The 26,615-nt window shown below is 38.4% G+C and overlaps 2 protein-coding genes and 2 long non-coding RNA genes across 11 annotated transcripts in view; 2 read left to right on the top strand and 2 right to left on the bottom strand.

The window, feature by feature from the left end:
• LOC124170070 overlaps positions 1-26,615 on the bottom strand; it is a 154,283-nt gene that overhangs the window by 79,399 nt on the left and 48,269 nt on the right. The gene's annotated exons all lie outside the window — the stretch shown is intronic.
• Positions 6,383-14,004, top strand: LOC124170076. The gene is made up of 2 exons (XR_006867295.1): positions 6,383-7,234; positions 13,805-14,004. It is a non-coding gene; the product is annotated as an uncharacterized LOC124170076 (long non-coding RNA).
• On the top strand, positions 14,797-18,298 carry LOC124170073. Its single transcript, XR_006867293.1, has 2 exons — positions 14,797-14,884; positions 18,020-18,298. It is a non-coding gene; the product is annotated as an uncharacterized LOC124170073 (long non-coding RNA).
• Positions 18,283-26,348, bottom strand: LOC124170072. Its single transcript, XM_046548769.1, has 2 exons — positions 25,615-26,348; positions 18,283-18,613 (listed from the first exon to the last, which is right to left on the bottom strand). The coding sequence occupies exons 1-2, from the start codon at positions 25,914-25,916 to the stop codon at positions 18,322-18,324; spliced, it is 594 nt and encodes a 197-aa protein (XP_046404725.1). The 5' UTR covers positions 25,917-26,348; the 3' UTR covers positions 18,283-18,321.

The following is a 26,615-nucleotide window of genomic DNA, read 5'->3' as shown; positions in this document are numbered from 1 at the left end:
GTAATCGGCAAATTTGCTATCCGGCCCGCGGGGCGATTCTGAACTTGGAATGTGACCCTCGTGGCCTGGTAAATTGGTGACCCCTGCATTAGGAGAACGTTTTGTCGGGAATATTGGAGTTTGAGATTGAATCAATTACAAAAATTCTTCCTAGAACTGTTCATGTGCAACCAAGCCTTAAGAATTTGACTTTTCAAGAGTTATACAGTTAATTTTCAGCCTATTCTTTCTTCGTTCACATGGAAACGAGCCAAGAAGAAAATGAATTTAAAAAAATGACATTGTAAATTCCCTACCGTAGTTCTCTCCTCAAATCGTTTTCACTCCTATCTCTTCTTGCCCCCTTTCCCCATTTCACTCCTGCTTCATTTTGTCTGCACAAGCGAGTATGTCGCAATGATTTTCCAGCCTTCTCCTTCCTTGTTATGATCGCGGCACCGCCATCAGAATTTGGTGTCCCGTTTTGATCCAATTCTAAAACTTTTAATTTAAAGCAAATACTGTCAAATCTCGATAACCTATTTACGGCCAAATTTGCGAAAACGCAACATTATTAAGAAATGCGAAAAATTGTTTCATTTGAATTTTATTCATATAGAATTCGCTTTTTTCGATAAATATAAGTTTAAACCGATTTTTAGCGAGATAATAATGACATATTATAAGTATCTCGGTATCTTAAAAATTACTCAAAATGAGTAAATTATCAAGTCACCTGTTACGAAAGATAAATGTGTATTCCTAAGAGTAATTAATCCCTTTTTAAGTTTATTATTCGTCCATATAAAGGTCAAAATAACAATTAAGAGTTATCAGAGGTTGTGTTTGGTCAGGAGGTCAACATTAAACGAAAATCGAATCGGGAACATGTTGTTGCGTTTTCTCAAATGTGACCGAATTAGGTATCAATAGGCAGTTATGCAACCCGCATTACCATACATTGCAATCTCGCAGGAATATGCCGTTTTGTACTGTCAAATATAATCCTATGCCTTTTTATTCCACTTATTTGACAGAAATCGTCATATTTGATGGTTAAAATTCTTATATATTATGTTTCCAGTGAGATGTTGTATTATTTAACCTAAATCCACTATATAATGGACAAAATTTACGGTTTGAAAGAAATGAATCAAAACAAATATTTTCTGAGAAGATCAAGTATTTCATATTTATATTGACATTAATTTTATCATTTAACATTGAATAACAAAAATTAATGACAATTTATGTAGTAAATGAAAACATTGTGGATGCAATGGAACACAGCATTTTGTAGATTAATTAACGGTTTGGCTTTTTCACTGTCGCGTCCGAAACTTCTTCTGGTCGCATTTTTTTTTACTCTATGGCCATATCCGTCCTTTCAGACCTCTTAAATCCACGATTAATTACACGGCCTTCCTTTTTCTATGTTCATGGACGTGAATTGCATACTGTTACGTCATTTATTGACTCATTCACTTCACTATTTAGATGCCTCCCTGCTGGATAAGATTTAAAGTCAACCAGTGGCATTTACTTCCGTTGCATAACCTGTGCTATTTCCAGTAGTTAGTGAAAACGCTGTCCGGTAAGGTGATACAATAGGACCTTTTTTCCGAATTCTAGTGCGGTAATTTACATTTGCATTATCACGTAAGTCTACAACACCGATAAATACACTATACTCCCTAATTACTAGAGGCTGTGGAAGGAGCGTATAATAGCGTATATATTCTCAGACGAAGGTGCCTTACCCAAAATTACGAAAGAAATCGGCGGATGGAAACCAGTAAAAAAAAATCTCGGGAACGAAATCTCGTCTCCTCTTGGTCTAAATTAATTTTCATTAATTCGCCTACTGTCTGTTTAAGATATTAAAATACATTTTTGGCTTTTTCAGTGGATTTGTAATTCTCATCAATATAATAAACATATTTATACGTTTGCATCGGGTCGAGCAAAAATATGAAATGCCCGCTTTGTTTGTATCTATGGCGACTACACGATTAGTCTTAGTCCTCCCTAACCCCTTATAGATGGCAGGACGGTTCATATTGCCTCGCGTTGGGTCTTCTCGAAAGGGACGGGAGAGGGGAAGATGAGGACAGAAAAAATGAATACGGAATTCCGAAGTGTATAGTCCGCCGAGGCACAAACGGCCGTGGCCGAGGAAGTAACGTCAAAACTATACTTAAAACTAATGGTATATATTCACGTAATATATGTGAATTTGATGGACCAATTTCATAGCAAGGAAGTAAAACTACGTATATGAATAAAATATGAATTCATCATTATCGGAAAGAAAGTTATAAGTAATATATAAAGTTAAAGGAGAAAGAAAGTCACGACCTGCGAAATTTCTCAAATTCAGAGCCCAAGTATTTGAAAACTAATACATAACGTAAAAAAAGCATTATTTCGTAGCTTTATTTCGACGTTATTTCCTTGGACGTAAGAAAACCTTCCCTGGGCTTAAATAATGCACGTCAAAATGTGACCTTCACTGCGCCGATAACAAGGCTGGGTGGTGCGAAGGAGAAAAAAAATAAAAACCTTCCCGATGCTGAGTTGCAACAGGTCTTATCTTAGATGCGTCAGTGTTTCCTGGCAGTGAGCTGTCGTTTTCCTCGTTAGCACCGATAGCGAAAGAGTAATAAAAGCCTTAGAAATACTCTCAAGCAGTGAAATTATTCCCTCGTGGTTGTTGGTTAGAATTGTATCTGCCCGTTGTGACACGCCGACGCCTTGTGGACTATCGTGGTGTCCTTGACATATATTTCCTTTGGATCCTGGTTTCGGCGTCCTGCAAACAGCGTGCCACCAATCTACGAGTCGTCGCCTGCTAGCTGCTTCGCGCTTACACCGAATACTTGTCCAACATCACTCCTTGAGGTAAGACTACGGAAATGTATTATAGGAGCGCCAGTATTTTCCCTGCGAAAGGCACACAGAGCTGAGCAAAAACTGTGAAGGGTTCGTGTATATTTCTCATGGGGGAAGTTCGGCCCTCGATATAAACAGCCGCATGATGAAGTACTTATAATCATCCTAAAGTAAAAAAAAGTTAACCCAATTATGTGTGTGAGTAATTAATTATTGAAATTTTGAAAATTGTCACTCGTGCAGATATGAGATAACTTTGGGTTAAAAATTATGCTACACACACATGTCCTTATTAAGCCATTTCATTTGCATTAATTGTTAATTAATTGGATTGGGAATGCTCAGGTCACTAATGTTTAGCCTTCAGTCAGTTAACCATAAAGTATTCAAGCAGTGATTAAAATATAATTTCAAAAGAATGCGTTATGGTTAATAAAATATGGTGAGAAGGAAAAGGCTTTCCGTTCACTTTGTCAGTTAAAGAAAGATTTGCGTTGGTTGGTTTATCTTGAACGTCAATCTTTTCCATACTTAAACTCTCTTGTTTTGTAAATAAATATTCAGTTAATTCCGATTTCTTTTGTTGGACATGTAGACATGAATCAGGGGCGGAATTCTGTACACGGATACCGACGATCGTCGGTGTCGGTAGCTACCGACGATCGTCGGTCGCACCGATAGAAATGTGATTCACAAAACCCCGCTACCGACAGATTGTCGGTGCAACCGACAAATTCGTGACGTAATGCTTTTGTCGGTGCGAAAGTGGCACCCGCACGCGAGGCTAGGCGCCTCGACCAATCATATTTCTCCTTTGTTTGCATTAAACAAATGAGGCTCCGAAAACGCCATTTGTTATTCGTCAGCCCGCGAAGAAGTTAAAAAGAGTTGATCACTGCTTTGTGAGATATTTACGATGTTTAATCACTCTGCGAGCACAATTTCTTACTCCCGTTGGTGCGATGTGGCTTGTATTCCGAGATTTTGCTGTATTTACCATCGGATTTTTTTAAGCCCAAGTAAAAAAGCCTTTATATTCAAGGATTCAACGGTCGTTGATAGAAGAACACCGGCAACATTAGGTGCTCAATGTATTGGAATTTTCAAGTATAATTGTCTTGAAGAGGACTTTGTCTGCTACATAATTGTTCACCTACGCTTATTATAATTGTATTCTTGGGATTAGCAGTGACGAAATTATTTTTATTAGTATTGTAACAATGTACCTTCATCTTGAGCCACGGCTTGTTTACATCGTTTGCCTCATTGTTCGCCGTAAGTCCGATACTTCCACAAGGGTAATTATTTAATTAGAAAACATTTTTGTCGCTTGAATTCACATTTTGGGCTATTTAAAATACATTCGTTGAGAAAAACACCGAGATTCCGCGGATGTCACGGAAGGTATCATCGCGTCAAGTGTTGTGATTGTGAACTTGAGTGACATACTTTACGCTATCTATTTGGAAGTGTTAACTTTTGCATTTTGATACCATTTGTGTGTTATTTCAAACTTTGCGTTGATATGACTTTGACTAAATATGCTTGATCAGTGTTAATTTGTGATATACCGTTGAAAGTATGAAGATTTTCTCGTGTTGAAATGAAATTTTTGTAGTTTTATGATGAATAATTCATTAAATGTTTCCTTGTTTCGTGCAATCATTCTTTTTATTTGCCCCTTTCTACCGATGGAATACACGGTACGTACCTACTCAGTGCTCTTATAGTAATAATGAAAATCTATCTTGAAGTCGCGTACGTTGTTTGGTTAGTATGGTGAAGTAAATTCAGCATTAATTTTACGGGAAGTTTTGTGCACCGGTAACGACGTCAAAGAGTGCGGGGAGTTAAGTGATGCCATTTATATTCTTCTAAAATATAGTAGCAATATGCTTTTTCTATTTCGTCGTTGCTGTCTGATGCTCTCAAGAGTACTTACGAAGGTAGGAGAGTTATTTTCATTATAAACCCCATTCTTAGACGCTCACATAGGGTATTGAAGTTAATATAAAAGTGAACGAAATGTCCACGTATGTATTTCATTGAAAGTGCATCAATAGGCATTCGTTTTTATTGAAAATATAAATTAATTTCGGATCCAAACTTTACGAATCAACAATAGATACCTATCGTGTCTTGTTGTGAGTAATTTAAAAGCAAAGCAATACGTTACATACTTAAAATTACGGAATATTTATAATGTAAAACACCTTACGCTATTGGAACGCATAATGTAATATACGTGTAACATTGGTAAAGTTAAATACTGCTCCCACTATGTAAATTTTACGTTTCAAGTGTTTAATCAATCATTTTTATTATAAATAACATACAATTAGAGCGCTTCCACGGATCTAGCGTCGTAGATTATGATTTAAAATCGTCAGCTTAGGCAGAAAAGTGTAAACAAAAGTCCGCCATGTTGCTAAAAATTTGTCGGTAGGTCCTACCGAGCGTTTTGAAATCGTCGGTATGTACCGACGGGTTTACCGACAACTGTCGGTGGGATTACGACAATCGTCGGTAAAACGTGTCTCCTGAATCGCTCGCACCGAGACTTATCGGTAGGACCGGCTTACCGACACCGACAATCGTCGGTACGGTGTACAGAATTCCGCCCCAGGACAGGTTTTGAAGTATATTAGTCAGTGATGAAACTTGTATGTTGCTTGTACTGGGCTGCGTTGTGGATGGGGTCTCCAACGGAGCATCTCATCCCTTCACATTGAACCAAACGAAGGAAAAGAATCGAAAGACAATATTAATGGTAAAAAATGAGTAATGGAGGATTCTGTTTATTTTGTCAGTCTATATTGTGTGAGCAGGGCTCTTGAAAATTGAAAGGGACGAAAAAAACGGAGGGAGTGTTGGACTTGGCCTTGGCAGATAAACGCGCTGGAATTGGCGAGCCAGTCATGTTTGGACTGTGCCCTCACAGCTCTGCGTTGCAACGACGCCACGAGAGCTTCCGGCCCGCCAGCAAATCCCCCGTTTACAGTAGGCATATTGCAACCACGATCGGAACTACCGTCCGTTGACACGTGTAAAAAATACCATGGTAACTCAGTGTTGCCTTCGTTGTGGAATATCACTGAAAATGTCAACAATAACAACCGCATGCACACCTCTCTCACACCACTCAAATTCGATATTATAAATTCAGTGTGTTTAAAAACATAAAAATTAATAGCTGTGACTGTGTACCAAATTCTTTTCAAGAATCATAACCCTACCCCTAAGCGAAAGATATTAATTACGGCTCATATGAAAACGCACGTAAAAAAATTAATGATAAAAAAAATGACATCAGCCACACAATTACGAAGATCGTCATACAATCGCACATCCTACAATGCGGGCCGTATTTTTATTTTGAGAATAATCCCCTTGTACTACAGATACGCAGAGCAAGAAAGTCATGCTCTCATCTTCCGCCACTCTTTCCACGAATTTCGTTTTACGCAAGAATTCGGCTTCATCGATGCTTCCTCCCACAGTCTAGAAGCATCCTTTGCTCCTTGTGCAGTAGAAAACTTTCTCTTGGCTAATTCTGTATTCGCTGAATAGGGAATTGGAAAAATTAATATCGACATTAATTCGATAATGTATTGTCTATGCAAAGCACGGCATGTTAATTACCTTCGATGAACTCCAGCAGCGTTTACTTCTGCTCCTTATTAACTTCGGACATGGCTGGTGTACTTCCAAAATGCCCTTGGGGAATGCGTAATTGAAATTGGCGTACTCGTAAAGCGTCATTAGCAACGTTGTAGTTGAATTCCCGGGCAAATATTTTCAAAGAGAAAGGTGGGCGATGATTGGTTGCACGCTGTCCGGAAACCCTACCCTACCGCCCCGACCGCTATCTTTCCAGCGTTGCCGCGTCTCGACACAAGAATCTCCACTCCCCCTCAACGTGATGACACGCAGCCATAAACATGTCATTCTTCTCTCGCAACACTCTCCTCGAAGATAACTCGGGCATACCGAATTCCGCCTTGAACGCTGCTAGTGCGAGATCGGTCGTGCAAGAGCTTTAGCATACGAGATATTTCCAACGGACTCAGCCATAGGCCCTATAGCAGTGAGCCGTCGCTCTCTTCACTCGTACCGAAAGAGGAATACAAACCTTAGAATTGCTCTCACGCAGTGATTTAATTCCCTCGTGGTTGTTGGTTAGAATTATATCTGCCCGTTGTGACACTCGGACGCCTTGTGGACTAGCGTGGTGTCCTTTGCATATATTTTCTTTGGATCCTGGTTTTGGCATCTTTCAAACAGCCCTCCATCAATCTAAGAGGCGTCGCCTGATAACATCTTCGTGCCCACACCAAATACTTGTCCAACATCGGTTCTTGAGGTAAGTGTACGGAAATGTTTTATAGGAATGCCAGTATTTCCCTTGCAAACAGCGAATAGAGTTGAGCAAAAAATGTGAAGGTTTTGTGTGTATTTCACATGGAGGAAATTTAGCCCTCGATATAACCACCCACACGAGGAAGTGATTGACCAGCCTCAAGTCGAAAAAATATAGAAATGTTTCAGCTATGTTCGTGTTTATCCCATGAAAAGATTGGGGTCAATTGGCTATTATTTAATATTAAAATTCATATCACTCACATATGTCATAATTAAGCCATTTTATGTGTGAAAGTAATTAATTATTGGAATTTTTAAATTTATACTTCTTGAAGATTTGAGATAAATAAGGGTTAAAAATTTTGCTGCCCACAAATCTCATCATTAAGCCATTTCATCTGCATTAATTATTAATTAATTGGATTGTGAATGCTCCGGTCACTAATGTTCAGCCTTCAGTCAGTTAACCATATTAAGTATTCGTGCAGTGGTTAAAATGTAATTTCAAAATAATGCGCCATGGTTTATAAAATTTGATTTGAAGGAAAACGCTTTCTGTTCACTTTGTCAGTTACAGAAAGATTTGCGCTAACCTTCAGCCTATGGCTTATCTTGAACGTCAACCTTTTCCATAGTTTAGATCTCTTATTTGTTAAATTTAAATATTGAGTTAATTCTGAATTCTTTTGTCGGACATGTAGACATGAATAAGGTTAGGTTTATGAAGCATTTTAGTCAGAGATGCAACTTGTATGTAGCTTGTGCTGCGCTGTGCCGTGGATGGGGTCTCCAACGGTGCATCTGATCCCATCATATTGAACCTAAAGATGGAAAAGTAACGAAAGACGACATTAATGTACACAAAGGAAGCTAGTGAATTGGAGGATTCTGTCTTTTTCATCAGGTCTCTTGATCATAGAAAGGGGCGAAAAAAGAAAACGGAGGGAGTGTTGAACTTAGCCTTGGCCAGAAATAGGAGATGAATGCGCTCGATTTTGCGAGCTGGCCTTGTTTGGACTGTGCCCTCACAGCTCTGCGTTGCGACGACACCACGAGAGCTTCCGGCCTGCCATCAAATACCCTATGAACAATAAACACGTACCAACCACTATAGGAAATACGGTGCGTATAAACGACTAACAGTTGCCATGGTAACTCGGTGCTGCCCTCGTGGAATTCCACTGAAAATGGGTGTTTATGAGATAAATGAAATGCCATCCCCATGTTAAATTACATCGTCAGTAGTGCATATCTAACCTTCGTATTATTCGTAAAATTCCACTTTAAAAATCGTATAGTATTCGTGCGCTCCAAGCGACCCATCGCCATGTTGGCTGAGCGTGACGTCAGAGTCCAGTAAAAATACGTTTCGGGCGGTGCCTGTAGACTATTTGTCCAGTTTTAGAAAAACCTCTTGTATCTCTCAGTAGAATTGATTTTTTTCATAGCATTATATTTTAATTTCATCATCAATCATGAAATATTTCTCCTGAACAATTGAAAGGTTTAAAGAAAAGTATGGATACTGGAAGATTCAGCGCAGTCTTGAATAATAGCGCTTGTTGCTTTTTCATCCTCCGCATCTACGGCGATTTCTACAATATGATAATTTGGTTTTCACTTATTGTTCTGGTGTCACCTTAAACCCAACATTGAAAATTCTAAAAACGTATTAAGAGGTGAATCTATTCAAATTCGAAGAGCCCAGTCACTGTATGTCTCTCTTCCAGACCTGAGGAATGCCAAGTATGTCGGCGTAAAATATGACCCGTGGCATTTCTCGGAAACGTTATCTTATCTTCCAGGAATGCACCAAGTACACATTAAAATCAATGAGTAAATGACTGCAGTTAAACGGGACACAAACCAAGATTTAGATTACTTGCGGACGAGGTGGTTGATTTCATTCATTTCACATTTCAATTTCGTGGCTACTCTTCTGTGCGCCAAAAATCTTATGAAATCATTTAGGCGTAACTTTGTGCCATATGTTATTGTAGTGTGACCAAATATTTGCTCAAATTACCGTAAAAATTGGTGCAACAAGGACTTGAAGCTTAATCCTAGCCATGACTGCCAGTTTCAGCCAATTTGGATAAAAAGGATCCTTGTCCAGAACACCGAAAGAGTTGACTCAGCGATCGCTAGAGGAAAGATGACGACAACTTCAATATACGTCACTGATTTGAGAGGCTGATACTTCGTGGAACTCCATGATTAAGGAGAAAGAATATCTTTCACCTTCAATGGGAGCTTAAAATCTCAATTTTATATTTTTCGTGTAATTAGAAAGTATTACCTCTCCTTTTTTTTAGTTGCGAAAGCAAGAGAATTGCCGTCCAAGCCTGAGCGGGAGAGGCACTGCGAGGGCCAGCGTAGTAAAGTGAATCTTCCGAGCTATTGCTGCATATTTTAATTATTGCTGCTATCCTAGGCAGAAAAATATTTTAGTTATTACTGCAGTTTCTTGTTGTATAATTTTTTTATCATACGGGGAGGATGATGTGAAATGCAAGCTGGGAATTTTTTTAAATACGTGAAGTTTTGCGAAAAAAGGAAAAAATTGGTCATCTTTAATGCGTTTTTACACATTTTAGGGAGAATTATTCCCCACAAATCTACATCTTTATCATTTATATTAATTGTTTTTGGATTTTGCACCTCTAAAAAAACCCTATATAAATTTAAATGCTAAAATAATCCTTTTAATTCCTCCAAATGACCGAAAAGTGGTAAAAATTGGAGGGGGAGCTCCCCCGAAAATTGTGAGTGATGGAGAAAAATGGAGTTCATATTCGGATTAAAGAAGTCGTTTTGCATAGGAATCAGCAGGAATCATGTCAGGGCCGATTTTCATGCCGTCAAGTGTTTCTGGCTATGTCCATCATAGTAGGTATGCAATTAAAACCCAACTGCTTTCCACCTTTTCAGGTCATTATCATCATCGTAAACCTCTTGATAAAGACCTGAAAAGATCGACACCGGTTGAGATTTTTCATAAATACCGTATGGAACACTAAAAGGTTTAGTTTTTAATCTGTTATGTCACCATACCTCAAAGAAAACTCATAAACATTTCAAATATATATAACTGTAAATTTTTGAAATAGCATTTTTACCCTGTATGCAATTAAAACCCAACTGCTTTCCACCTTTTCAGGACATTATCATCATCGTAAACCTCTTGATAAAGACCTGAAAAGATCGACACCGGTTGAGATTTTTCATAAATACCGTATGGAACACTAAAAGGTTTAGTTTTTAATCTGTTATGTCACCATACCTCAAAGAAAACTCATAAACATTTCAAATATATATAACTGTAAATTTTTGAAATAGCATTTTTACCCTCTTATTTCTGGCTTTTTCCATCTGCCACTGCACCGTTGTCCTTGTCCTATTTCTATTATATGTTCCCATCCCATTCTTTCCTTACCTATGACTTTATTAGAATGTTTACGCTTAAGGAGTCGTGTGAATGAATGAAGTATTGTACCTTCACTTGGGCTCAGCGTGCCCCGAAACGCATGTTGTTGTCCCTTTCCTGCTATCGTGTGAGTGTGTATCTTTCCTTTCGTCCTTGTGTCCTCGTCCATTCCTTCTGTTTGTGAGTGGTGAGCTGCCCCAGTGCCATCTATTGGTTACTCCTGTGGGCCAAAGCAAAGGGAGTTTCCTATGCGTAAATCACCGCCGAAATCATGGGGAACCTAAGTTTCGTGGTAGCGCTAGTAGCTGATGGTACCATGTACCTAGTAGGTAGTGTTTGTGCCTGAACGGTCCATGCCTTAACTATCATTGCCACGGTGAAAGAGAAAGGAGATGACGTGGAAGAAAAGCATACGGTTATGATACAATTCAGCGTCCCAGCACAGAACACACAATCGTTAAGAAAATACATAAATCGGAGCGTGAGTGTAAGAATATCTTCCATGAGTGGCCGCCAGACGCTGGTCTTAGAGGAAGCAATCCTGGCATCAGCTGCAAAAATATTTGAAAAATACCAGCACACAAACAAAGGCAACGAAGAGGCACAGAATGAAAGCAGCCAGATGTGTCTCGCACGGGCACACTCGGGGCATGGCATTCAAAGTACACACTCAGACGGTGCATCGCACTCGCTCAGAGAAGGACCACGGGCATTTAAAGTCACGCTTGAGACGTTGACAATCGCATTTGCCATGATCACAGATTCAAGAGTGTGGACAACGTTTGCGTGTTTGCGAGTAAAAAAATAAAAAATAAATAAATTTAAAAAAATAAATAAAAAATAACATAAAATTAAACCATTATTTCTTGGCTTAATTTCGACGTTATTTCCTTGAACGTGAGAATTTCGTCCATCAGCCAAAATTATGCGCGTCGAAAGATGACCTATACAGCGCCAATTTAATGCTGGATTTTGCAAAGGAGGAAAATATAAAAAGTTTCCGGAAGCTGAGTGGCTGCAGGTCTTATCTTATTTCCGTCAGTGTTTCCAGGCAGCGAGCCGCCGTTTTCCTCGATTGTACCGAAAGAGAAATACAAACCTTAGAATTACTCTCATGCAGTGATATTATTCTCTCGTGGTTGTTGGTTAGAATTATATCTGCCCGTTGTGACACTCGGACGCCTTGTGGACTATCGTGGTGTCCTTGACATATATTTCCTTTGGATCCTGGTTATGGCATCTTTCAAACAGCTTGCCACCAATCTAAGAGGCTTCGCCTGATAACTGCTTCGCGCCCACACTAAATACTTGCTCAATCTTTCTTCTTGATGTAAGTGTACGGGAATGTATTATAGGAATGCCGGTATTTTCCCTGCGAATAGCGAATAGAGCTAAGAAAGAATGTGAAGGGTTCGTGAATATTTCACATGGAGGAATTTCGGCTCTCGATATAACCACCCACACGAGCAACTAATTTATCAGGTTAAAGTAAAAAAATCTAAGGCAATGTTTCAGCTATGTTCGTGTTTATCGCACGTACAGATTTCGGTCAATTGGCTATAATTAAACATTAACATTCATGCGACCCACATTTGTCATAGTTAGAGCCACGGAATTTCCGCGAACCGCGAAATTTCGTGTTAAAGAACTTTTTCTGCTAATTTGGCGCGATATTTTCCACCATTGCGGTAAAAAATACCTCGTCACTTTAAGTTTTGTTAAAAAAACCGGTAGCAAGAAGCGATCGCATGAAGTCGGTGCTTTGGAACCGACTCGGAACTGTGGCGAAGATTTGTATTCGGCTCCCAAAGCCGAATTGGTCTGCAGCGTATTCAAGGCCAAAAAGTGAAAAAAAAGATTAAAAACACATACATTACTTTTCGATTGCATGACGCCCATGCTTTTTTTACTCATTAGAGTTACTCCCAAGCAAGCGCATTTAAGGGGCCTCAGTTTTTCGCTATCGCCAACATTTTAACATTCTGTAGCCGCGATCACATAAGCCGCTTTCAAACAAGCTTACTTTCCGCCTGCCGCCGGCCACGGCACGGTGACGTTCTTTCAACTTAACTATTGGTCTCTATGGATGTCTTCAAGCGTGTCGAATCGCGCCGTCGACAACACGGCGCCCATTTCAATCCGGCCCGGCGATGCTCCGTCTTCGGCGTGAAATATAGACTATGCTACATTGTGGCCGCTTTCAGACGAAACGACTTTTCGCAGGCCGCCGTTCACGTGAAATTCAGGCGGCTGTCAGACGAGACGCCTCTCTGCTACGCCGTGTGCCGTGCCGTGAACGACGCCCGCGGAAAATAGTTTCCTCTGAAAGTGGTCTTAAGATTGATTCATGTATATATACAGTAATTCTTCGACATACGAGCTAGATGCGTTTCGAGAGCCTATTGGTAAGTTGATAAACCTATGCAAGGCGTCGAAAAGTGTGGCTATCCTGTTGAGTGCAACACCGCATTGCAATCTTGCGTTTACTCATGGCCGCTCGGTTTATCCACGTTGTCGTCGTACCGTCGTGTTGAGCACTTTATTGTTGAGGTCATAAGAACTTGGAATGTGAAGCATGCTTATAAGTTATCAATTGAAGTAACAATTTAAGCTAGCAACATCACAGAATGCATGTTGATCTGACTTACAAGTTGCAACAAAAAACTTGTAGAAAGAACCAGTGGTTGCCTGATGTAATGAGACATCTTGGTCGATCATGCATTCTTAACAACGTATTCTTTAACTTTTTACTTTGCAAAGAATATTATGGAGACAACCTTAAGTTTTTTTTTTACATATCCTTCCTGCTAATTAACATCTTTCGTGAAATTATTTTCATTCACTCCTTGTGGTTATTCATTTTAATTTGCCATTAATTGAGACAATTAGAGTTCATCATTGGAACTAATTATCGATTTCGGATGGGGGAGAACCAGACCGGTATCTATGGAGAACCGAAAACATTCACGGACCGATTGAAGCTTAATTTATAGAATTCCTTTACCCTATAGTCAGCAATGCACAGTTTGGAAAAGAAAATGAATATTCTCTTAAAACTAAAAAATCTGTGCAACTTTTCATATGTGAGGTCCTGAAGCAAATAGGCGTAAAGACTAATATCAAGTTGTCATTCCTTGTATACAGGGACCCAGGGAGGAACATTATTACAGCCATGGGAAGATTATTTAACTCAAGGTTTATATTGACAACTGATGTGAAGGACTTAAACACAATTGCTGCTAATGCCCTCGTATAATCAATAACAGAAACTCAAGATTTTTTTGCCTATTATGCTTTGAAGGATTCTGAACGATCAGTTTGGGAAGAAGAAAAAGAATTTTCAGCACTTCCACTAATTCTTGCTGTTTAAAATGATTTTCCCCATTTTGTAGAAAATTTTGTGAAAACCCTGTGGATAACTGTGGCAAATGTAGATGCAGAAAGAGGTTTTCCATGTATGGAAATATAAATAAAAGAACCACTGAACTTCCAAAAAATGTAGAATGAAAGTCAAATTCGACCAATGGGTATCAATTCCAGAAAAGAAGGATTCAGCCAATTATAAATTCCATAGTGTGAATAATTTTAGATGGCATATTCCAAAAATATTATAGAGAGAAGCAACCAATTAATAGATATAAATACATATTTGCATGTTTTGATGTTATATTTTTTGTGTAAGACCTCGAAAACTGTTGTAATCAATGTGGTAATTGAAAACTATAAGTTATTTACATCACGCAGGCCAATGAGACAGTGAAATTTAGACCAATAATAATTTTCCCCATCTGTACAACTCCCGAATTTCTCTTTTCTCGCGCTATGAGGTTGAAATATATACATAGCAAAGAGTGTTTATGGTATGTGTATCTAACAAATGCTTAACTTATTCTTTTAGACTTTGCTTTGACCCTTCTTTATCAAGGTTTTTACCTTTAAAATATATTTAATATGCTAAAAAGCATTTTTATTGGTGTAATTATTGTTCTTGGGATAAAAATGAATATTTGTGATGAGTGATTTTTTATGACGAAACTGTATTTTATATGAGGAAATTGCAATTTTATGACGAAATTTTCAACCGAAATTGACAGATATTTATGACAAATATTTATGATAAAAAATGCTTCCAGACCCGAATTCAGGAGAGCAGAAGATGGAACACTACTCAAGCTCCGCAAGCATTTATGAATCAGCGTCGGAGTTAAACAGCCAGGATGATCGGTACGTTTGAGAGCACTGCTCACAGCTAACCCTACTTTTTTTTCGTTCAACTGAGAGCTCGCACTTGGGACACGAGGGAATTGCTGACTCAGATCTACACCTCAGAGCACAGAGAAGACACAAATTGTCGGCGCGAGAGTTGAGCCAAGACAAGAGATTGGGATAAATGAAATCTATGATAGTTTCCCTAAAAGTTTCTTTCGGTATAGTGAAGCTTGCACCTATCATACCTTGTATTCTTATTTTCAATCCTCAGGTTAGGAATAATTCAAGGTGAAATTGGTAGAATATTTCATTCTAGTACGTATTTTTATTTCTATCCATGGATGCTGCAGGATGTCTACTACCACTCCCAGATAGCGCACACTTCTGTAATACAGCTGTAAGAATACACCAATTATACATATGTATTTATACAGCTGTATTATAGTTGTATTACATGTGTATTTTTACATATGTACAAATACAGCTGAATTACACGAGTATGAAGTCATCATCGCCTCTAATATTCTTGAACAAATATTCAGGTAATAATCAATACACATCTTTTACCAATGTTTATAAATGATAACTACGGCAACAAAAATCATCATCATCAGTACATTTTGGTTATAAAAGTAATAATTTTTTTTCTTAAATTAGCTATATCAATTTTTTTACAACATGCATTGGACGCACAGCGGTTACTACTTTTAATGATTCTACATTGTTCTTCAGCTCCAGTTGGCTAACATGATTACTATTCACTCGATCCAGGAGTTTTTCCACCATGCTTAAACCCCCACATGAATCGCTATTTGCAGGAAAGCAACTCGAAGTTTGATGATATCTATTTTTTAGCTAATGTTTTGCTAGTTTTACAACTCAAAATTTCCTACTAAAAGTAAACATGCCATGATAATAACACCGAACATATGTTTCCATATTTTTTTTCTTTTCACTAGTAAACTTTAAGTCTTGCATCTAGCAACAACTAAGATAAATAAGGAAAAATCGTCCATTTTTGAAATGATAACTTTCTGCAGTTGGCGATTCAAATTAGGAATGAATGGCGGTCGAAATTGATAAAATATTTCAATCCAGTACATATTTGATTGTTGGCTATTTCTCAGCACGTTTGAAACAAATTATTTCGTCGCATTACAACACTTCGTTTGAAAAGAATATCGCATCGAGAAGTCTGGCCCCTTTACCCCTTTTATCTAAAGAGTTACGCCAATGTTTATTTTGTCAGTAATACAATAAAATGGAAACATTCAGTTTTAAATTAACGAAAAAGAAGCACTTAATTATTACACACCTGCTTCCAATGTATATGGATGATAACTAATGTAATAAAAATCATGATCACCAGTTAATCAAGCAATGAACAATTTAGCAATTAGTTAAGCAATGAAAAATTTTGCTATGTCGATATTTTATCAAAAGTGTTGGTTTTGGAAGTACATATATACCATTTCTTTGAATAATATTTTTGTTAAATTATTCTCAGTGTATAAAAGATATCTAAAATATAGTTTATTTTTTTTATTTTCTGAGCGGACCCTAGAATCTCGACGGGTTTCTGGAAAAGTCACGACTTCTCGAGACTAGTGAAGACTCTCGCACAGCCCTTGTTTTAAGACTTCAGCAATCTTTGGCAGAGTCTGATTGGTTGATGTCATTCTTCATAAAAAAAACTCGCCCGCTGTAGATTCCGTTAGAAATATTCATGATTATGAAGGAAGATAGTTTTAACTTTGTTTATCCCAGATAACACGGCATTTGTATTACATCAATAATACACAAAAAATACGTGCCCAAATACATATGTATAAGATGGAATACGATCGTATTACATCGGTATATTTCACGTAGAAGTGGTTCAAAAGTCCCTATAGATGTATGTATTCGTGCATATTACAAATTGGAAATCTGAATACCCATACATGAATTATACATATGTATACAAAGGAATACAATCGTATTACGTCTGTATATTTCACGTAAAAGTGGCTCAAAAGTCCCTCAGGATGTATGTATACATGCGTATTACAAATTGGAAATCTGAATATCCTTACATGTAATATACATATGTATCTGCAGGCCCTCGTACACGAATTATACATATTGATTTTCTGACCCACATCCACTTAATATCAATATGGATCAAACGGATGAATAAATATAAGGAAACCAGAACATACAGATAATAAAACATTTATTCAAAGAGAAAAATAAAATAATACACACAAATAACAAGTGTGGCCATGAATATTGCTAACAAGCATTAAGGGCCAGCAAACAGTAGGTGAAACTTAGTTTAAAAAAATGGCACAAAGATAAATCAAGTACAAACAATGGTTTGAGTTGGAAAATAGAAAAAAAATGTTAGCACGGAACAAGCGTTGTAACCCATTGCACAAGAAGAAACCTGAATTCAGGAAACCAACTTTGCACAATTAACCACTTTCTGAAAGGAGAAAAGAAGAAGTCAAGTTTAAAAGTCATGCAAAAATATATCTTTTTGTAAGATCTGAATAGGAGCTCAAGGCCTTTCAATTTTATTTTTTTTTCAATTCATATAGGCAGTCAGTATTCTGTGAAGTCTGTAATTTTAGTACTAATTCTGTATTCTGAATGCAAATGAAAGTTTGGCTTCTCTGCTAGATTCCAGACATAAGTTTTAAATTTTTTCATTTACCAATTATGTCGAGGTCCCAGCTAGCGCAGATTTGACCTTGTCCTTTGAGAAATCATATATTTTGGGGAAATGCTTTCATTTTACAAAATTAATAGCCTTTCTCTTGAGAAGAATGAGAAATATGAGAAAAGATCATATGACTACTTTTAAATATAAATTAACTAGGAAAACGTGAATCCATTGGTATGCTTATTTAGTACATGATACTAATATATTAGTACCATGATTAAGTAGCGGATGACTCACACAGAAAAAATATAAACTTGTGATATCAAATTTTCAAACAAATAAATTTCATACATAATAGATAATTTCAGGCTTAACTTTAAGAAACCTCTCGATTATGGTTAAAAAAAAATTTCCCTCAAAGCTTACCTCGGTATTAACAATTCCACCTGGTCTTCTGGCTTTGCTTCGTCGTCTTTTCCGTAATCCATTCTCCTCTTGTCCAGGCCAAGCTATTTACATCGTCGCCTGCTGGGTCGCCTGACAGCCACGGATGCTGACCCTCCGTGGTCCTTGTATCCATTCAACCGCATGCCGTGGCTTGGGACCGCTTCCTGAAAACTTCTACCGGGATTCACAGGCACGGAGCCGTTCACGGTGCCCGCCGTGCCGCCACCGGTTTGGGAAACAAAGCGCAATTTTTGTGTGGGGGCTCTCCCTGGGTTGACCATGACGATGTAACCTCCGGAAGAGGACTTTTGCAGTCGAGTGATAAGGTTCCCCACGTCCACACCAGGTGATGCCGAGGTCAGAAGTACGTTCCCGCCGTCCGAGGCATTTCCACCCTGCCTCGGCGACGGAGGCGACACATCACCATCACTCCCTCGATCGGCCTTACGGCGCTTGTGTCGGCTCTTTTGCCGCTCCCGGGCCAAGACGCTGGGACGTTTCCTAGAGGACAGCGAGAAGTCGTCGTCGTAGTCGTCGTAGTCGTCCTCATCCGAGTTGCTCTCACCCGACCCCCAGTCCGACCCCCAGAAATTTCTCGGAGTCCACTCCTCCCCATCGGACTCGTATCTGCCGACAACTGAGGGCTTGCTCTGAGAAGAAATAATATTAAAATAATATTAACAATAATAATAATGATATTAATAATAATAACATTAATAAAAACGAGTCTACGGAAAGAGAGAAAACACAAAAATATCAGAATTTGGCCGGTGAAATAAAAAATATTTGGAAGTTCGTCAACAAACACCCACTGATAATCTCTGCGGAGGGAGTCTTGTCTAAAAGATTCAAAAAAGAAGTCGAAGACCTGGGAATTAAAAAACAACTGATTAACCTTGGGCAAAAAGCTTAATATATTTATATTAATAATATCTTTTAGTACATAAAAATATTAAAGAAGGTACATAAAATATTTCCATGAAAATAGTGCCAAAATTTTTTTTAATTATTCCAATGTCCATAAATAGAAAATGTAAAAAGAAATCTCGTAAGAGAAAAAACACTCATTGGAAAAATTAACAGAAAAAGAATTTTCAATCACATGGTCCTACTAAGCAATTACTTATCAGCAGGTTCCAGATTTTTACACGAATGGATATGCTTACATTTATAAAAATTTATGCACAAAAATGACTAAAAATCAATTCAAAAAAAGTAAGATTGAAACAGAAGGTAATAGTATTAAAAATATTTTAATTGTACAGTAAACTCTTGATTTTACGAAGTCAGTGGGACCGGAAAATTGGCACTTCGTAAAATCGAGTTTCGTAAATTCAAACCTTTTTCATAAGTCACGAAAAAAATGTTCGCTTTTGTTTCTTCCGCCGTTTTTTGTCTTTAGTGGTCTTATTTAAATGTTTTCAGTGGTTATTCTTGGTATAATTCATAGAAAAGGCTTTTTGCTATCGATTTTTGATGTGAAAAATCGTTAAATAATTATACCACCATAAAATTCCCATTTCTTGTTCATAATTCAACATCAACGATCGCTAAAGAAATTCCCGACCAGTTTAGAAAACGTAATCAAATAATGAATTGCTATGTTTATTATAAGAATTAACAGTAATAAATTTGTGGTTAGGAGCCAATAGCTACTATTAAGTATGCAAAAGATAGATATTTGTTTCTGCACCCACGGAATTTTAGCGGCAGCCGGCCTAACCACCATTTATGTCGCCCTCTATAGCTCAGTGACGAGAAAAAAAGAAAAACAAGGGTCTTAGCCCGTTTCCAAAATAACCTTCGTAAGTTAATATTTCGAGTTACTTCGTATTTTCAGCAGAATATGCTCTATTTTCACTGAGATTCAATTACGATCATAAATAACGTAGGATGTGATTATCTTCTGGCGAATATTTGAAGTAAATTCTGTTTGAGTTCTCCGTCCGACTACTGTGTTCCATCATCTTCGCAGACGTTGCCATAAAAGACTTAATTCTTCATCAGGACTGTATTCTTCATACCGGGTGTGAGGTGACCTGTTCATATAGTATATTTCTCTCCTTTTATGCCGACAGGAGAAACATCTTACAGTATCGGAGAAATATAGATAGAAACGTTATTATCCACATTGATTGTTTTCCTACAAGAGACGTTTTATCATTTCTCAACGTGGTTAAGTATTGGTTCGCTAGCGTGAATTCCCAAAACATGACACGCAAAAACCTGTGCCGTCACCTCATTTAGTTTTCGTGTTCCTTTCTCCGCCGTATTGAAAGTTAGGCAAGGGATCATTGACGTAGAGAAAAGATTTTCTTAGTTTTAGCACTAAAAGATAGTCACGCCATAATCGTAAATAAATATAGTGTGGAAAGAGCAAAGAAATTAATTTCAATTGAAAAGTCAGCTGAGAAGAAGAGAGACAATTATAAGCGCGGCACCATTTTCCCGATAGTGGAAGATACTTCTTCCGCCTCTCTCCGGTTAATAACTTCCCACCGTTGCAGGTAAAGATGAACCATGCCCTTCTCCACAATCGGGGAACGTTCCCAGTGGGTGGGGTGAATAAGAGTGGGATGGGGCTTGCCTAAGGGAAGAAGTGTGGTCACCACAAGGACTGTTGAAGGGGGCAGGACAGAGAAGGGTGGGGAAATGGCCTTCAGCTCTGCCTCAGCTCTGCCGTATTTTTTTGCGACGCACACAAGCTCAGTCTCCTTAGGGAGGGAGTGAATGGGAAATGCTGGGGAAGGAGGGGTTTGGGATGCGTAAGGTGGGTGTCAGCAAGATCAGCCAAAGGCGGCAGGAGGGAAGGGACGGCTTTGGAAAGGCAGAACCCCAGCATGGGAGAACGGGGAAGCGCGTGAGAAGAAAGTTCATCGTTAGACTTGGAAGTGCGTCTTCATTACGAGAAGCCTGAAATATAAATTGGCGGTAAATAGAGCCCAGTACTTAAGATATTTAAGTTGTTCATTCACAAAGGCCAATACACGAAAAGATATTATGGCGCGGATTGCATGTATCAACGTCCATTTCGGGATGTTATAAATTTCTGTTCCCATTTATAAAAGTAGCAAATAGATTTGAAAGAATGATAATCATGAATAAAAATATCTAAATCGATATCCAAACGCACATGAGCAAAATAGATGAATGTATACATACCGATCCATCGCAAGTAATACCGCTCAAGCTTCTTCCGGTATAGGACTTTAAAATCCTGGATAATGCCTTGGTCAAAGGGCTGGGACTTGCTAGTCAAGTTCGGGGGTAAAAAGAGGACTCGAAAATTAGCCAATTTTAGATCTTCCACGTATTTATGAACGGTGGCATTATCCATTATTAAAACAATTTTGCTGTTCTCTCCAGCAATTTTTCTCTGTAGACGTATAACCGTTTGCTGGAAAATTTCTCGGGTCATCCAGCTGTTTTTATTTGCATGGTAAAAAACGGGGAGGGCTTCCAATTTTACATGTTTTAAGCACCGTGGCCTTTCAAATTTCCCAATGACAACGGGCTAATTTTGTCCGTGCCCGTTTGGTTGACGCACAGCCCCCCAGTAACACGCACTTTACTCTTTTTCCCCCATGGCACCTTTGCCCTTTGAAACCCAGGGTTGCGTCAGGTAATGCATCAAAAAATAGCCCAGTTTCAGGGGCCAGCGAGGGTGAGCTCGTCGAGGAAAGGGTCCCGGATTAGGGACCCTTCGAAGTGCTTCGGCGAAAAGTAGTCAAGTAGTCTTCGAAGTACGTTCACAGCAGTGCAAAGGGTTAATTAGGGGTGTACGAAATACTCCGCGCGACCTTCCTGACATGTTAAACTACGAATTATTGTCGATGCTATGTTTACGAACAGGCACGTAAATAGGGGCATAATGTCAGCCGCGATATTTTAACTGAACTCCTACTCCCCCTAAATTCCCACAGTGAGGTTTTTGGCGACCCATTTCTCTCCAAAGTTGCATTATCATTTACGATTTCGCACTTCTTATGGACCACAGTTGGAAGCGCTGATTTTTTAGCTACTTACGCTGGCGTAACTAGTTTTGTTGACAAATTTTTTGCCGTAGTTCGTATAAACGAATGCCATTTGCTCCTAGGGACCGAGCCGAGGTTCGTAAATTCAAAAAATTTCGTATAATCGAATAGCGCCATGTATTTAGCATAGGCTTTTCACCGGGACCGCAATATCACTTCGTATAATCGAAAACTTCGTAAAATCCTGCTTCGTAAAATCAAGAGTTTACTGTATCAGCACTGTCATAAGGGATAAAATGAATCATTTACATATTTGCTAACAACTTTTTACGCAAATGCACATGCTAGTTCCACAATTAAAACACTTATGCAGAGAAATAGCTAACATTAAAAAACACAAGGTGGGAAAAAAACGGCACAAATTGTGATACATGCGATGGTAGTTGGCGTAACATGGTGAAACTCCTTCATGATGCACAAAGGTTAAGAAAAGAGTTCGCTGCTTCACAAAATAAAATATATTTGCGGTTAATAAAAGACTTTATATTATATATTTTATATAATATAAAGTCTTTTCTTAAGTCTTTTCTATAGAAATATATTTTATTTTGTGAAACAGCGAAGTCTTTTCTTAACCTTTGTGAATCATGGCACAAATTGTGATAGTTTTGAATGAATCAACGAGATGTTTCTCTATTCAAATGGTAATTTTTAGTTTTGATAGCACCAAAAGGGTTAAGTGATCTCATAAGTTTCCAGAATACATCCTCACCCTTGCTTGTGAGTAAATAAGATTACATATTAGGCTTCAATTTCTTGCCTCCAAATGAGTAATTGCATCCTAGAAACAAACTGGTCCCTATAGGAAAGAATGTCATTCTAAATACCGAAAACCTCACTTATGAAACTTCCTCACTGATGAAACTTTTTTTGGTTTTCCACTGAAAGTTTCATAAGTGAGTTTCTACTGTACAAGGTGCCTATTTTCCGGTCCCGCAGACTTTGTATAATGGAGAGTTTACTGTACGTACCAGCCCTAGTCTAACGGCCAAAATCTGATCAATAATATTAAGGGCTCTTAAGTTTGTTTGTAGCGAAGGACACCACCAAAAAAAGGCACCCCTGGCTACCCGCTAGCATGCCCATATGGGATCACCCAAAAATAAATTCAAATTCCTTGTCTCATACGAAAGATAGCACTATGCTTGCAAAAGAAACCGAAGTTGACAACATTCATTACAAGGATAAGAATAAAATGTTAGCTGAGAATCAAAAATAAATAGGAAAAAAATCGCATTTGCTGAAGACACTTTGCCATTTTTTCTCTTTTGCCTCCTCGATCAGAGTGAGCAAGAATACCTATCCTGCCACAGGCAATCTATATATATAAAAGAAAGTCGAAAATCGTGTTAGTTAGAACACTTATAACTCGAGAACGGCTGCACCGATTTCAATGAGATTTGGTTCTTTGGATTCGTCTCACGCGGGGTTAACATATAGGCCATTAAAAAAAGGATAATTTCACAAAACAAAATTCATCTCTTTCCTATGGACATGCTTTTAGGAGTTATAGTAACACAACAATTGATAAGTCGGTCAAAACTACAAATTAAATTATTTGTTTTGTTTCTACCAATTTATTAACTAAAATTCGTAGAAATATAACATTTTAATTACTAAAAATACTAAATATATTCAAAATATTGAAATTTTATTTAAAAAATTAAATTCGAGCTAATTGTAATCCCAGCTCGAGTTGACTCTTCACTACCGTGTTTGTAAACAAATCTCCAAGCAATTGTTGCCAAACGGTAATGTCCGTGTTCCTGTCGAGGACCTTTGCAAATTAGTTTAATCGGAAGGTAAGCTCATCAACAAAGTGTTCCAGAATATGATTAATCACCACAAAAATCAAAAATGGTTGATTGAACGAACAATTTTGACGGCCTAGAACGAAGATGTGGATGACTCAAACGAGGTATATCAGGATAAGATAGTTGGTACTCTGCATGAATTTGAAACTTTTAACTGTGTAACAAACGAAGACGAAATCACCAAATATCTATCTGAATATTTTAAGTCCTTGGACGTACCTGGCTTTCCAAGGCACGATTTACAGATAAATGTAGGCTCTGCGTTCATGATCTTACGAAATCTAAACCAACCATAACTATCCAACGGAACGCGTTTGGTGATTAAAAAAATTGATAATGAATGTGATTCACGCGACTTTACTCAAAGGAAAATTCAAAGACGAGGAAGTTCTCATTCCGAAGATTCCATGATCCCAACTTATATGCCCTTTTGAGCTTAAAAGTATTCAATTTCCAATTCGTGTCGCATTTGTGATAACGATTAACAAATCGCATGGTCAGTCGTTCAGTTTTTGTGATTTTTGTGCTCATGTGCCAATGAAAACCCATGATTTTCTCATGGTCAATTAAACGTGGTATGTTTACGAGTCGGTAAACCACCCGCTGTATTTCTTCCTTCGCTTCAAGAGCGCAGCTAGGAATTAAGGATAGCGAGGTTTAAGGCGCAGCAATTACTACGGGTCTGTAGGGTATAGAAAACACAATGAGGTAAGCGAGAGTTGTGGGGGCCCTCCCCCAGACATTTTTAAGATGAATGGTTCAAAATAGTGGGTTTTGCGGCTGTGTGAATAGTTAAATATGTTTTCTTTGTTACTCATCCGTCCCCTTAATATTAGTAACAAAAGTTTTTATAAAAAAATTCTCTAAGCTCTTTGGGGCGTTTTATCCCCCATAAACCCCCCTCGCTGCATCACTGCTTCGCTTCACTATATTTATTTAGCTTCTTTCGGCTTTATCTTGCTCCTAATAACAAAACAAAAATTGTTATCAGAAGGTGCTTGACGCAAGACATTAAACCCGAATGTGTAGGGCACACCTTGATGCGTTTACGCATGCAGCACGTTTACGCAGTGTATTTTTTCCAAACAGAGATACTATGACTGGCGCGCCTAAAGTAATTTGATACGAATGCTTCTTTTTAGGGGCTATTCTTACACGATTTTGAGCATCAGTCAAGCGTCGGTCTGGCGTTGTTTTAACTTGCCCCGTGAACGGGCCAAGTTTACGCAATAGACTTGGACCTAAAAACATTTTTTACGGTTAATAACACATATAGCCAACCACTGAATGCATATAATTTAATTTCATTAACTGCTTTATAATACCACAATGCCCAAAATTTCTTAAGCTAAAACGTAAGAAAATTCATTGAAAAAAATCCGCGTAAACGTGCTCCGATTCACCCTATGTAGATTCAATGAAGAAAATTTCTTCCTGACAAGCAAATTTGATCCTCATTCACGTAGTTTTATTGAATTCATATCCTTATTTTATTATAATAAATTAAATATGATTAAAAGTTATGCAGCCGCTCTTGATTTATAAATGGTCTAACTAAACAGTAAGTTCATTGAATTTTAGGCGGTACGAAGTTCGCCGGGTCAGCTAGTTGTTGGTATAAATGCTGGCCGTAAGCACACGAACCGAATAAAGTGATATGTACATTGTAATAATTTTAGGCGAAAACAGCATGCTCTATAATGTTTGGGTTAGAATTTATACGAAATTCTATAGACCACTGCAGCTGTGCCCATATGGGCACGCTAGCCGTTCATGGGTTAAGTTTCGTGAATGTATCCTCACCCTTTTGTGCGCTCCATTCCCTCTGCCGCCATCGGCCTCTCCCATCCGTGCGCCAGCAACTGGCTCCCTCGCCACGACTTCCACTCTATCCTCTCCGCACCCTCCCGTTGCTGGCCTCTCCTCCACTGTCGACACCACTCCTGGGGCTTCGTCGTCCTTGCCAACAGCTGGGGAAACCACGTCATCAGCCACCGACTCACACTCAGCCAATTCCTGAAAACAATAAAAAAATGCAAATGTAAGCGGAGTGACTCATGTTCGCAGAGACGTGAGACCGGATGGTAATGGTATTCTGATCCCATGCGTAGGCACTCATGAGATGTGCCTGCGTGGGAAGCGATGCTGCCGTCAGCACCTTTGGGGAAAGGGGATGGCTACGTGGGGAAGAGGGAGGCGGATGACGCGGTAGGCAGCGGGCAGTCGGCGAAAGGTGTTGACGCGTACAAGGTCGCAGGCCATGCGTGCGGCACGAGGTGTATGTTATTGCTAATAAATACCTTCACTTAATGACTTGATTCCAATAATTCCTCTGGAGTGCCAACCCAACAAAAACCGCATGCTTACACAAAGAAAGGACTACAGTAAAACCTCTCTACATCATATTGTAAACAATTTGGCCTTGTTAAACGTTTTCATTGGCTATTTTACAAACTATCATATTCATTTTAAGTGACTGTTGAATTAAGAGAGACCGCATCGTTTTCTCTTCAATCATTGTAAAAAACATGCAATAAGACTCGCTTCCTGCAATTATTAAATAATTAATACATGTTCACTAATGCATGCATGTTTGTTTAAACGCATAAATACAATGGTTTAAAAGACAGTATTAGTGCCTTTCATTTCCGAAGGATATGAAAAAATCGTGCCTATCACGGAAGCCTCTCTGTAGTGAACCTCCATGCATCAAATTTCCCAAATTTTGGTTAATTTGGTGAATTCCCTCCATTACGATGTTAAGACGTTTTACTGTACATGACCAATACTCCAGGAATTATTTA

This window comes from Ischnura elegans, chromosome 13, assembly GCF_921293095.1.
Source record: "Ischnura elegans chromosome 13, ioIscEleg1.1, whole genome shotgun sequence".
Classification (NCBI taxonomy): domain Eukaryota; kingdom Metazoa; phylum Arthropoda; class Insecta; order Odonata; family Coenagrionidae; genus Ischnura; species Ischnura elegans.
Note: the sequence above shows the minus strand (reverse complement) of the source record. Positions and strands in the feature narration are given on the sequence as shown.

Coding starts and splice junctions, on each gene's coding strand:
- LOC124170072 (XM_046548769.1), bottom strand. CDS start 25,916: ATGGGATCAGAATACCATTACCATCCGGTCTCACGTCTCTGCGAACAT. Junction 18,614..25,614: donor GGAATGGAGCGCACAAAAGG/GTGAGGATACAT, acceptor ATTTCTTCTCAG/AGCAAGCCCTCAGTTGTCGG.